At 46.3% G+C, this 14744-nt stretch overlaps 1 protein-coding gene across 1 annotated transcript in view; it reads right to left on the bottom strand.

Moving 5' to 3' along the window:
- MYO3B (myosin IIIB) overlaps positions 1-14744 on the bottom strand; it is a 263260-nt gene that overhangs the window by 228711 nt on the left and 19805 nt on the right. Inside the window, exons 3-5 of the mRNA XM_073646976.1 lie at positions 13997-14113; positions 12751-12855; positions 8768-8851 (exon numbers count right to left, since the gene is read on the bottom strand). Of these exons, the coding sequence (XP_073503077.1) occupies positions 8768-8851; positions 12751-12855; positions 13997-14113 (306 nt within the window). The remainder of the gene's footprint in view (positions 1-8767; positions 8852-12750; positions 12856-13996; positions 14114-14744) is intronic.

A 14744-nucleotide genomic window follows, 5' to 3' on the forward strand; every position in this document is an offset into this window, starting at 1 on the left:
CTTCGGGCGAGTAAAGGGGGTAGAACATCATATCCCCACGGGAGACCATCCTCCCATAAAGGAGAGATACCGACCCGTACACCCTGCACACTACCAACACGCCAAGGGAATGCTTAGAGACATGAAGGAGGCTGGGGTAATCAGGGATAGCTGTAGCCCCTGGGCAGCTCCACTAGTCTTGGTTAAAAAGAAAGACAACACCATGAGAATGTGTGTAGATTACCGGAAAATCAACCGTATCACACACAAAGATGCGTACCCCTTACCAAGGATAGAGGAGTCTTTGGCTGCTTTAAAATCTGCTAACTTCTTCTCCACTTTGGATCTCACTAGCGGGTACTGGCAGGTTCCTGTAGCAGAGGCGGACCGGGAGAAGACCGCATTCACCACCCCGATGGGACTTAGCGAGTTTACCTGCATGCCGTTCGGACTCTGCAACGCACCAGGAACCTTCCAACGATTGATGGAATGCTGTCTGGGACACCGGAACTTTGAGACGGTCCTGCTGTACCTGAACGATGTTATAGTTTATTCCAAAACCTACGAGGACCACCTGAAACACCTGGCGGAAGTGTTCGAAGCTGTGGCAAACTATGGTCTGAAGGTGAAACCGTCGAAGTGTCACCTGCTAAAACCAAAAGTGCAGTACCTGGGACACGTGGTGAGTGCTGACGGAGTGGCTCCTGACCCTGATAAGATCACCGCGATTAAGGAATGGCCAAGACCCTCCAGCGTAAAGGAAGTGCGGCAGTTCCTCGGGTTGGTAGGCTACTACCGAAGGTTCATTCCCGGTTTCACCAAAAAGGCAGCTCCTATGCAGGACCTCCTGATAGGCCAGTCCAGGAAGGCCAAGAACCAGAAGCCGCCCTTCAGATGGGAGAAGCTGGAAGAAGAGTCCTTCCGCCAGCTGAAGATGGCCCTCACGGGGGATGAAATCCTGGCGTACCCTGATTACAGCCAGCCCTTTATCCTCTACACCAGGGTTCCCCAACTCCAGTCCTCAAGGCCCACCAACAGGTCATGTTTTCAGGATTTCCTTAGTATTACACAGGTGATAATTGCATCACCTGCACAGGCAATAATTCCATCACCTGTGCAATACTAAGGAAATCCTGAAAACATGACCTGTTGGTGGGCCTTGAGGACTGGAGTTGGGGAACCCTGCTCTACACCGACGCGAGTAACATTGGGCTAGGAGCCGTACTGTCCCAGATCCAGCAGGGGAGAGAACGGGTAATTGCTTACGCCAGCCGAAAACTGCGACCCACCGAAAGAAACCCTGAGAATTACAGCTCATTCAAGCTAGAGTTCCTGGCAGTGGTGTGGGCAGTCACCGAACGCTTTAAGCACTACCTCGCCTCTTCCCGGTTCACCGTGTACACGGATAACAACCCGTTGACACACCTGGATACGGCAAGACTCGGTGCCCTGGAGCAGAGATGGATGGCCCGCCTGTCCAACTATGAGTTCACGATCAAATACCGGGCAGGACGCTCCAATACCAACGCGGATGCCCTGTCCAGAATGCCAAACCTACCGGACGTAGGGGAAGATCCAGAGGAATTGGAAGAAGTTGAACTCCCCGCGTTCCACCGTCATGGGACTATCCAGTATTCCCACCGTGTAAGGGGTAAGCAATCCGCTACGTTCAACCCCTTACCTCATTACAACTGGGCGGAAACGCAAGACAGTGACCCCGCCGTCCGACTGGTGAAGGAGATGCTGACTCAGCCAGATGCCCGCCTTGACCCAGACGCTCCGGAGGAGACCAAGCAACTGTGGGCTGAGAAGAGTCGACTGTTCCTTTACAAGGGGAAGTTGTGCCGCAGAATGGTTAACTCCCGGACGCATGAACTGGTCTGGCAAGTAGTGGTGCCAAGAAGAGACGCGGCTATGGTACTGGAGGCATACCACGACGGAGCTGGGCACTTCGGATGGAAGAAGCTGGAGTTCCTGCTGCGCGGGCGGTTCCACTGGGTAGGCATGAGAGGAACCATCGAGAGGTGGTGCAGAGACTGTGGACCGTGCCACCTAAGAAGGAAGGACCGTGCCAGCCAGAAGACTCCCTTGCAGCCCATCATCACCCGACAGCCACTGGAACTGGTAGCCCTGGACCATGTGAAACTGGCTCCAAGCAGATCTGGGTATGTCTACGCCCTCACAATCGTAGATCATTACTCCCGGTTCCTGGTGGTGGTCCCGGTCAAGGACTTAACGGCTCAAACAGCAGCTAGAGCCTTCCAGCAGCACTTCTGCCGTCCACACGGATACCCAGAACAGGTGCTGACGGACCAAGGACCTGCCTTTGAAGCGGAAGTCTTCCAGGAGTTCTGCACTCTGTATGGCTGCCGGAAGATAAGAACAACACCCTATCATCCGCAAACAAATGGACTCTGTGAGAAAATGAACCAGGTGGTGATAGACCTTCTGAAAACATTGCCCCTGGAAGAACGCAGTCTGTGGCCTGAGAAACTGCCTGATCTGGTGGACCTATACAACCACATCCCTGTAGGTTCTACCAACTGTACCCCGGCTTACCTAATGAGAGCAAGACCTGGTAAGCTGCCTGTTGATCTGGATATGGGAGTCCTGACACCCGAGGACACTTCACCAGAAGCAGACTGGGACACAGAGAGGCAGCAGCAGTACCGGAAAGTACAGGAGAGCGTTGAGCGAAGTCTCTGTCAAGCTAGAGAAAGACAGGAGAAGGCTTACAACCAGTATGCTCCCGCTGTTCCCCTGGTACCTGGAGAGCAGGTCTTGAAGAGGAAGAGACGGCTCCACAAGTTGAACGACCAGTGGGAGAAAGACCCGTACACCGTACTGCCCTCAAGCCATGAGAACCCAAAAGTCTGCACAATCAGTAAGGACGGAGGAGAAACCACAGCCATTGTCTCCCGAGATCACCTGAAGAAGTGTCCCGAACAGCTACGAAACCCTGAAGAAGAACAAGAAGACCCTCGACCCGCAGAGGAAAGGGAAGAGATGGTCCGTACTGTACTCGGAGACTTCCCTCGGTCTTGGACACAAGTGAATGGCGCTGTTGTGGTACCCGTCCTCACCTTCCTCCAACCAGCATCCCGAGTGCCTACGGAGAAACAGGTAGAGCTGGAAGAGCAGCCGGTCCAGGAGGCAGAAGACCCCACACAAGCAGACCAGGAGAATCAACCCTCTGCTTATAGTGAGCCTGCCGTACCCCTAGTGAGCCAAAGAGCCCGTAGACAGCTGCCCAGTTTACCTTTGACAGCTCCTACATCTTGTAGCTCAGGACCAGTCAGTAAGCTCCGTAGGTCCACTAGGGCCACTGGAGGCCAGTTGCCCGTACGTTGGAGGATCTAAAGTGTTTAGACTGTTTTATTTGTATTTACCTGTTTATTGTTGCTTGTAAATAATTATGTATCTCTAGTTATTTCATAGGTGTCTTTAATGGATTATCCGGAATCCTTTGTATATATGTTTGGAGCGTAACCCAGGAAAGGACTAAGACTGTTAAAGACTCGGGGTAGGACAGACCCCTACCTGGTTACGGCTCCCTGTTCCTTGGTGAAATGGACACCCTTGTTTTCTTCAAAAAAATGCACCCGGTTGCGGACACGCCGTGACCATCATAATGTGTTTTTCTTTGTTATGCTGTTTCTGTTTATAACTTGTTTTGTTTACAAAAATATGTTTAGTCCCGGAGTACTAAATTTCACTAGGGGGGAATGTGGCACCCCAGGGGTCTGGTTTCCACAGTAATAGCAATATTACGTCTGAGAGCAGGTGGGAGGTCTCCTGGTCAGGAATCCTATGCATGCCACACCTCCTGCCCAGTCCTGGGAGGGGAAGAACTTCCCCTATATAAAACTAGGGCTGAGGCAGGGTTAGGGAGAAGAAGAGGAGTCCCAGACAGAGACACAGTCTGGTCTGGAGTGTAGCAAAAGCAAGGAAAGAAAGATCAGGAGCTCAGTGGGAGCAGTGCTAAAAGGAGTCAGGGGCTGGAAGCTGTAGAGCTCGCCCTGATTGAAGAGTTCTCACCGGACCCGGAGTCCGAGGCTGTGGGGACTAATCCTTACCCAGCAGCAGAAACCGACCGGCAGGGGATTTCAGGTCCTCTGGCCCAGAAACCCGAAGGCACGGTCACACGCAAGGGACCAGCACCGGCGTCGTGGAGCGGAAGCTACCAGAAGGCCCCGAGTCACCGGCCATACGGGTGAGCACCGCACGGTACACACAGGGACGTGGGCTACTTTTACCCGCCTCTAGCAAGGTAGCCAGAAGAGTACAATTAGTTGGGGAGGCCTACAACTCCGCCTGGCCAGGGGAGATCCTATCTGCTCACAGACTGACCAGGCCCCGATCGCTAGCCAGTACTCCAGGAGGGTCTACCGTTGCCACCAGTAAAGACCCTGAACTACACCGCACCGTCTCTGAGTGGTTCCTGGTGCCTGCGTGCAACTCTGCTAACCCCATCATTCATGTCGGCTGCCCTGAGGCCATACCCCTCCCGTTGGGGGTTATACCATCCACGCTGCACATCCGTACCACCGGCCTCAGCGGTCTGCCCTGCAGCGGCGGCTTCATAGCCGCATTCAACGGGTGGCGTAGTCGAACACTCTAAGGCTGTGTGCCCACGTAGCGTTTTTCAAGCGTTTATGCTGCGGAATTTCCGCAGCGGAAACGCTTGTAAAACGCTAGGTAATCCGCACCCCATGGTCCCCAAGGGGATTCCGCATGTTCTATGCACATGCTGCGGATTTTTACGCAGCGTTTATGCTACGTACAAAAATCCGCAGCATGTCATTTAATTTTGCGGAAGCGCAGTGGAACTCCCGCCATTGACTTGCATTGAGACGCATAGAAACCGCGACTGTACATTTGTATAAGCGGCTTCTATGCGTCTCTATGTGCGGATGGTACCCAGTTCTGGAGGAGAGAAGACTCTCATCCAGACCTGGGTACCATTGTACCTGTAAAAAAAGAATAAAATAACAAATAAAGTTTATACTCACCTGTCCGGCGTCTTCTCTCTGAATGCCAGCAGCGCTGAAGGACCTGCGGTGACGTCACAGTCATGTGACCGCAGGCCCTTCACCGCTCTGTCTCGCGATATGCCGGCAGCCGGGAACCAGCCAGGAAGCAGCGCTGCAGCCACGCCGGGGCCTCGGGGGTGAGTATAGCTTTATTTGTTTTAATTTTCTGCTTCATTTCTGCATCGTGGGCACATAGCCTAACATCTACTGCTAAAGACTGCCATTTAGTTTGACACCCTGGGCACGGACCGGGTCACCGCAACGAGGACTACTACCCCCAACAGATCCGGCTCCGGGTATTCCCCGCGTGCGCAACGCTGCACCACAGCACAGGCCCAGGGGGCGCGACACTTCTCTAATAAACCTCAGTCTCTGCTTCAAATAAGGATTATCTACAGTTTCTTCTTGGATCTTTCACCTCTCAGTAAGGACTTTCTTACAAGATAGTGAGAAGATAAGTGCCTGGGGATTGCTGTATTTCAGCAAGATGCCGACTAGGCTATTGAAAGCAGGGTGAGGTATAAGCAATCAAGGAACGCTAGATATCTATAGCAGAGTGTAGTTTGCTAGGGGCTTTGGTATTTCCTATTTTGGAGTCTGGATTTTTCTGACATGACGGCAGGAAAAACTTGGTAGAGGAAAGTGGTGCAGAAGTGGCGCGGCATGCATGGTGGAGTAGAGTAAGGAAGCAGTGGAGGGATGGGGAAAGATGATGATTGGGTGCTCAACAACAAAACTAAATCTGATAAAAAGGCCAGCATTGTGTCCGTTAATTTGCCACTAACGTGCCCAATGTGCTTGTGGTCCTTTGGTGATGTCACTTTCTTCTCAGTACCCATGTTTTATACTGTACAGCTAATAAAGAGTTATTATCTGGCAGCCTCGTGCCTGATCACTGTCATCTTGTCAGAGGGAACATTTAGTTTTCATCAATCTTAATATGATAAAGAGCTTGTCTGTCTCCAACATACTGCATTTAGTACTTTACATCCATCCTCCTGGACAAATTGTGCTTTGATATATCCAATAGCAAAGTGCACGGAATGACAGACTGTTCTAAGTCCCTTCCCAGTCATCAATCTTGTCTTCATATTAGTTCATCAAACCAGTCCTGCTCCAAATCAGTTACAAGCATCCAGTGGTTTTTTTGGGGTTAATTGGGTTAGTAATGGGGCTGTCTGATAGACACCTCTCCATTTCTAACCCCAGGGCTTGATGTCAGCTGTGATTTTTGGCAAGTCACAGCTGAAATCAACCCCAACTACCATTACCTCGATTACCACCGCACCAGGGCAATTGGGAAGTGCCAGAATTGGGACATCTAATGGGTGCGCCAATTCTGGGGCTGCTGTGGGCTGGTATTTTTAGGCTGGGAAGGGTTCAATATCCATGGACCTTCCCAGACTGATAATATAAGCCCACAGCTGTATGTGTGGCACCCCAGGGGTCCGGTTGCCACAGTGGCATTGCCTCCCTCACAAGGGGTGATGCCATGCCTGGAAGCAAGGAGGGATCCCCTAATCAGGTTTACCAGCATACAACACTTTCCTAGCTCCAGACCAGAAAGGGGAGCTCCTCCCCTTAGCAACTGGGATCTGGAGGCGGGGTTAGTTAGTGTGGGGAGAGCAGACAAGGGTTGAAGTCAGGACGTCAACGAGGAAGGACCTGGGGAGTGGAGCTGCACGGCAGATCACCCCAGAGGAGAGAAGCACCGAAGAACCGGACACCGGAGTCCGAGGTTGTGGGGCACTGAAGGCCCAGCAGCAGAAACCGGAGGGCAGGAGACTGCAGGTCTCCTGGCCCCATCAGACGCCTGGGGGCTCAGCAGCACAATAGGGCCCAGCACCGCCACGTGGGAGCGACACTCCAGGAAGGCCCGAGCTGCCTGCCATACGGGTGAGCACAAAGACGTTTTACTCAGGGACGAGGGCTGCAGCATAGCTTCAAGCAGCAGGGCCAAAGAGAATAGCGCAGAGGGAAGGCCTACAACTTCACTTGGCGAGGTGGATCCCCCAACTTGCTTCCAGGCCGCCCGAACCTCTACTACCAGCTAGTACCCGTGCCCCGGTCTGCCTAACCACCGCAAGTAAAGATAAGAGGAAACCGCCATTAAGTTGTGGACTGATTATTAACTGCGCCATCCTCTGCACTACACTGCACAGTAACATCTATAAAATCACTACTTCCTGCCCTGGAGCTAAGTTCAGCCTGTGGAGAGCTGAACCAACTCTGCTGCACTAACAACGGCTTCAGAGGTTCAGCACCGCAGCGGCGGCTCCATATAGCCGCATACCACAGGTGGCGTCACGAACATTATCTCTATAAAAACTTCATTCCCCTTTCCCAAATTCCCCTTTTATTGACCGTCCTGGGTCACGGACCGTGTCACCGCCACTGTGACATCTCCCCTAGCAACGACCGGCCCGGCTACCGAGTACCCCACGGTGCAGGGGGCACATCATATGCTTTACCTTTGCTGGTCATCAAAAATAGGGGAGACCCCAAGTCATTTTTTTAATTTATTTATTAGCTAAATAAATGTACAGTAAACTACACATGCAAAGCACTGATTATATATCTCACGGAAAACTATCTATTTATCTATCTTTGCACATCTGACACCTAAATATCTGTCATTTATCTTCTGCATTCTATTCCAGTACGTCTCACATGGATGGTGGACACGCACAGCACACGGATACCATACATGTACGCACGGGCACACAGATACGGGTAGAACCGGTACTAGTTTTTCCAGTACCAGAAATATCAGGACGTGTGAAGAAGGCCTTAGACTGCTACTGACACTGGGAAAGCTGGGTTACAGCTCAGTGATGATGTGTTCTGAGTCTGCGACCGCTGCCATTGGGAATGCAGAATTACATCTCAATGATAATAAATTCTGTCAACTGTTGTTGACACTAGGAAAGCTGGATTACAGCTCAGTAGTGATATGCTCTAGTTCTGAAACGTCTGCTGGGTCACAGCTCAATGATGATACGTTCTAACACTGCTTCTGACACTGGGAAAGCTGATTTGCAGCTCAGTGGGACTGAGACTGCTGCTGATACAGGGAAAGATGGGTTACAGTTCAATGATGATACCTTCTGTTTTTTTGGTTGTTGGTGACACTGGGAAAACTGGATCACAGTTCAGTGATGATATGTTCTATTACTACGATTAACTTTGGGAAAGTGGAGTTGTAGATCAGTACTGATAAGTTCTTAGGCTGTTGCTGACAATTGGAAAGTTGATTTGCAGCTTAGTGATGATACATTCTGAGATAACTGCTGCCACTGAGAAAGCTGGGCACCAGCTCAATGATAATAAGTTCTGAGACTGCGTCTGATATTTGGAAACTGACTTGCAGTTCAGTTATGATATATTTTATGGCCACTGCTAACACTGGGAAAATTGGGCATATTAAGAGGGTCCCTTTTAATGTACCACTGTTGTGTATAGGTAGTAATCCAGAAGTATCCAGTGCTATCAAGTGCATGAAATGATTACCTATATGATTTAATGTTGTAAAATCTACCAAAAAGAGAAATCAACAGGGTTCAAACCATTGGGACTACCACGAAGTTGCTTATTGATTTATCATAGATCTTATGTTACATTTATACAGACACTTCCTTTTCTTACACACAATATAGCAATGTCTCATTGTCCAAGATGCTGGTGTACCTTTGTGATGGACATGTTGTGCACTAGTGTATGAGAATGATGTAGTGACATTATCTATAAGTCCATACCTTTCCCAGGAAGGTTAAATGTTGCACAATCAAATGAGCGCTTTCTGTCTTCCCAGCTCCGCTCTCTCCGCTGATAATAATGCACTGATGGATCAGAAATAATGGGGTGTGTGAAATTGCCATCATTCAACTGACTGAACAGATTTACAGAAAACAGATAGAGAAGACTTTGGTAGTAATGTGTTTTCTTCACTTTCATTCATTCACTGTTTCATAGCAAGCGTAGTGTATTAAATTGAGAAATAATTGCATAGATCAGAGAAATGGCCATGGATCGCATAGAATGGAAAATGTACGGAAAATTAAATTACAATATAAAAGACTGAGAAAGTACGCAGAAAGTACAAAAAAATGCACTGCTGGAACGGAGGGTGAGTATTTTTTTTATTTTTTTGTATTTTAGCAGTAATGATGTTTCTGTACAGCAAGTAGCATAACTTAGAAAACCCCTTTAAGAAGGGTTTATAAAAAAAAAAGGCACATTATGCTTTGCAGAAGAGATCTTATTTATAAGAATGTGCATAGATCTTAAAGGGGTGCCAAATGAGGGGGACGCTTGGTGCACCAGGAGTCATTGCAGCTTGGTGGAGGTAGGTGCTCTCATTTTGCAACATAGGTGGTTACACTTTTAGAAAGTTAGTAATCAAAGTATTAAAGGATTTATTTATAAAAATGGACAGCTTTGCTCCAAAAAAAAAAGTGGAATCCTACCCAATTTTTTGCTTGGAAGCCGCCATCAGCATTTACGGTGGTACAGAAAACAGCATGACCCATAGAGTAAAAAAGACCTTGTTAGAGGACATAATGCAAACTTTACGCTATAACAGGGGCGGACTTAGCATTGGTGCAACCTGTGCAGCCGCTCAGGGACCCAAGAGGTAAGGGGGCCACTACCACCTCCAAAGCGGGTGGAATTGTGTATTATTATGAGCTATTGGGCTATAAAGGATTCATACATTGTTCTTGCAAAGGGGCCCTTTTTTGACTACAGTTTCAAAACAAACTCCCCAAAAATGGAGATTTTGTTGGAAGGTTCCAGAAAAAAATGTCTTAAATTAGTAACATTACATGGTATAACACTGCAGTTAGGTTGTGGCTATATGTATCCCAGCAGTCCTCTATAACAGGGTTCCCCAACTCCAGTCCTCAAGGCCCACCAACAGGTCATGTTTTCAGGATTTCCTTAGTATTGCACAGGCAATAATTCCATCACCTGTGCAATACTAAGGAAATCCTGAAAACATGACCTGTTGGTGGGCCTTGAGGACTGGAGTTGGGGAACCCTGCTCTATAATACAGCACAGAACGTGCACATAATGATCGGCCATATCGAGCCCACTCAGGTATCAGAGTGTCGTTCCTTTTTTGAGGATAAGCTGGTGCTACTTATAGTCACCGTGTGGATTTCCCTGTATGCAGGTAAGATATTTATTTTACTTACTTATTGATTTCATTGATTCCACAGCACTTTACAGACATCATTATCACTGTCCCCATCGGGGCTCACAATCTAAATTCCCTATCAGCATGGCTTTAGTATGTGGGAAGAAAATCAGAGAAACTCAATAGAAACTCAGGCAAACACTGGCAGAACATACAAACTTATAACCAGGGGCATAACAACCACGGTCACAAAGGTCGAGACTACAATAATATATATATAATACCAGGATAGCGGATATATATACCAGGATGGGGCCTAGGATAAGGGACATATATAACGGGATGGGGGATATATATACACCATGATAAGGGATATATATAGAAGGATGGGGGTTATATATACCAGGATGGGACCCAGGATAAGGGACATATATACCAGGATGGGACCCAGGATAAGGGACATACACAACCGTTCAAAAGTTTGGGGTCATTTAGAAATTTCATTATTTTTTAAAGAAAAACACATTTTTTTCAATGAAGCTAACATTAAATGAATCAGAAATACACTCTATACATTGTTAATGTGGTAAATGACTATTCTAGCTGCAAACGTCTTGTTTTTATTGCAATATCTACATAGGTGTATAGAGGCCCATTTCCAACAACCAACACTCCAGTGTTTTAATGGTACATTGTGTTTGCTAACTGTGTAAGAAGGCTAATGGATGTTTAGAAAACCCTAGAAAACCCTTGCACAAGTATGTTAGCCCAACTGAAAACGGTTTGGCTGATTTGAGAAGCTATAAAATTGACCTTCCTTTGAGCTAGTTGAGAATCTGGAGCATTACATTTGTTTGTTCTATGAAACTCTCAAAATGGCCGGAAAAAGAGAACTTTCATGTGAAACTCGACAGTCTATTCTTGTTCTTAGAAATGAAGGCTATTCCATGTGAGAAATTGCCAAGAAACTGAAGATTTCCTACAACGGTGAGTACTACTCCCTTCAGAGGAGAGCACAAACAGGCTCTAACCAGAGTAGAAAGAGAAGTGGGAGGCCCCGCTGCACAACTGAGCAACAAGACAAGGACATTAGAGTCTCTAGTTTGAGAAATCGACACCTCACAGCTCCTTAACTGGCAGCTTCATTAAATAGTACACGCAAAACGCCAGTGTCAACGTCTACAGTGAAGAGGCGACTCCGGGATGCTGGCCTTCAGGGCAAAGTGGCAAAGAAAAAGCCATATCTGAGACTGGCTACTAAAAGTAAAAGATTAATATGGGCAAAAGAACACAGACATTGGACAGAGAAAGATTGGAAAAAAGTTTTATGGACAGACCAATCAAAGTTTGAGGTGTTTGGATCACACAGAAGAACATTTGTGAGACGCAGAACAACTGAAAAGATGCTGGAAGGGTGCCTGATGCCATCTGTCAAGCATGGTGGAGGTAATGTGATGGTCTGGGGTTGCTTTGGTGCTGGTAAAGTGGGAGATTTGTACAAGGTAAATTGGATTTTGAATAAGGAAGGCTATCACTCCATTTTGCAACGACATGCCATACCCTGTGGACAGCGCTTGATTGGAGCCAATTTCATCCTACAACAGGACAATGACCCACAGCACACCTCCAAATTATGCATGAACTATTTAGGGAAGAAGCAGGCAGCTGGTATTCTATCTGTAATGGAGCGGCCAGCGCAGTCACCAGATCTCAACCCCATTGAGCTGTTGTGGGAGCAGCTTGACCGTATGATACGCAAAAAGTGCCCATCAAGCCAATCCAACTTGTGCGAGGGGCTTCAGGAAGCATGGGGGGAAATTTCTCAAGATTACCTCAGCAAATTAACAGCTAGAATGCCAAAGGTCTGCAATGCTGGAATTGCTGCAAAGGAGCATTCTGTGACGAAAGCAAAGTTTGAAGGAGAAAATTATTCTTTTAAATAAAAATCATTATTTCTAACCTTGTCAATGTCTGGACTATATTTTCTATTCATTTTGCAACTCATTTGATAAATAAAAGTATGAGTTTTCATGGAAAACGCAAAATTGTCTGGGTGACCCCAAACTTTTGAACGGTAGTGTATATACCATGATGGGGGATATGTATACCAGGATGGGGGATAGATATACCAGGATGGGGCCTAGGATAATGGACATATATACCATGATGGGGGATAGATATACCAGGATGGGGGATAGATATACCAGGGTCGGGGATAGATATAACGGGATGGGTCCCAGGATAATGGACATATACTGTATACCATGATGGGGGATATATATACCATGATGGGGGATATATATATCAGAATGGGGAATGTATATACCAGGATCGGGCCCAGGAAAAGGACATATACTAGGATGGGGGATATATACTGTATATATACCATAATGTGGCCAGATTGAGGAACATATACACCAGGATAGAGGACATATACTGTATATACCAGGATGGTGGGGGGGGGGTCCAAATCTTGCACCGGGCCCATCGGACTCTAGTTACGCCATTGCTTATAACACTATTGTCCAAGCCTCGATGGAGGGGGCCCCATCTTAGACATTCACAGAATAGAGTAGAGAAAATGCTCATTTTTAACATACCTGATCTTTGCTAAAAGTCACCATTCCCTGGTATGCAGCGTCTGCGGTGGCAAATATATGTGGAGGGTTTGAGGCACGTTTTACTCCATGATACAGCTTGGAGAACTACATAAATTGAAGAAGACTATTAGATACAGATAACTATACCCCAATACACATGACAGTGAACATCCAGAAAATACAGTAAACCCCAAATTAGTGAGGATATTTAACATATGTTGAGATAAAAAGTACTAAGAATTTGAACTAAATCAGCAAAAATAATAATGAATAATGGGATGATCCTCGTAACGATGATAAAAATATCCTTAGAAAATACAGGATCAGTCACTGAAAAACCTGATCTAGATCAATACTCCTTTTAAACAGTAATAGTCATTTACATTTTTATTTCATAAATCAATAGTGACCATGAAAATAAGCAACTTTGTAATATATCTTATTAGAGTAATCTGCTTCTTTCTCTTCCTAATTTAATCTTTCACTCTCAGTTCACTGGTTAAATCTGTATTCATTTTTCCATTACTGAGATAGGAGATGACAGTTGGTGCTTTTAACATTCTATGGAGAGAAGAAGAGGGAGGAGCTAAAGGCCGACACAGACATTCTGCTCCTGAAATGACAGTTACAGATCTCCACAGAACTTTATGAGCACCAACTGTCATCACCTATCTCTTTAATGGGAAAGTCTGTGTTCACTGAATACAGATGTTATCTGTGAATTGAAAATAAAAGGTTAATCCAGGAGGTCAAAGAAGGGTTTACTGATAAGGTATATTACAAAGTTACTAATTTTCACGTGTATTATTGATTTATGAAAAAAAATAAAAATAAAATGATGGTTACTTTTTAAAGGGGATGTCTGGGACTTTATAAAAAACAAAAAATGTAGCTAAGCACTAACAGGCAGGTAATTGCAACTTACCTGGCTGTTGTGCCAGGAGCCGCTTTTCCCTGGCACAGAACTGTCACAGACCGCTTCTGCCGGTACTCTGAAGTCTCTGCTGACGTCATGTCTACATAGCGGAGGCTTCTTTTCCGCTCCGCTCTGTCGACGGGGAGAGACTTCCAACGTCATTCTGATTGACAGCTGGATCCTCGCTGCCTAACTGGGTGTACCAGCTGTCAATCAGAATGACGTCGGAAGTCACGCGCTTTGTCCATATATCCAGTGAATGGATAGCTGTAATTATATTTTCATTTTGGTTTGTTATGGTAAAAACCTAAAAAAAGATTTATTTTTTACCTGTGGAGAATAAATACTGAGGTTCTGGAATGGATTTAAAGCTATCAAAATATCCCCAACATAGGTATATATCTGCAAATCCGCAAATCGAGCTTGCAACTGATGTATTATGGTTTCCTGAGGAAAAAAAAATGGAAACATGAAAATTAGCAAATCTGGAAGCCACAAAATATTGATGTTAAAAAATGAAATAACCATTATTGTGTTAAAAGGGTTGGGGTACAATTCAGCAGTCAGTCTTTGTGACTGCAGACTTGTGAATTTTCACAGTTCGAGCACTGTACATTGTTAGTATTCTCCAGTGCTGAGTGCAATTTGCATACTTCCGGCCACATTCAGACTAGACATGTCCGTCCTCACTCAATTCACTTACATTGAGCAAGGCTGTGCACGTCTAGTCGGCTGGTGACCGCATGGCTGCAAATCACATACTTGCGATCAAGAATCCTCACGGCATGCACTGCAGAATTGTACCCTAAGGCTGGACAACCACTTTAATGACAAATTGCAAGATGACTAATGTCTCCATAGACAAACTGATAATATCATCTGTCCTTTTAAGTGGTTAAAGCAAACATTGCTGTATTTATGCTGCCAAAACAGTTAATTTCAACTCTTTTTCTATCGATCTGTCAAAAAATGTATGAAAACTGGCTAAAATTATTACGGCGAATGTTAAAGGAGGTTTCCGACTTAAAAAGATATTTCGGTCTACATAAATGATTAATTATACAATTGCTTTATTGGT

The sequence above is a fragment of the Phyllobates terribilis genome, unplaced genomic scaffold (genome assembly GCF_046119375.1).
Source record: "Phyllobates terribilis strain yellow unplaced genomic scaffold, ASM4611937v1 Scaffold_9__5_contigs__length_417890890, whole genome shotgun sequence".
NCBI classification, from domain to species: Eukaryota; Metazoa; Chordata; class Amphibia; order Anura; family Dendrobatidae; genus Phyllobates; species Phyllobates terribilis.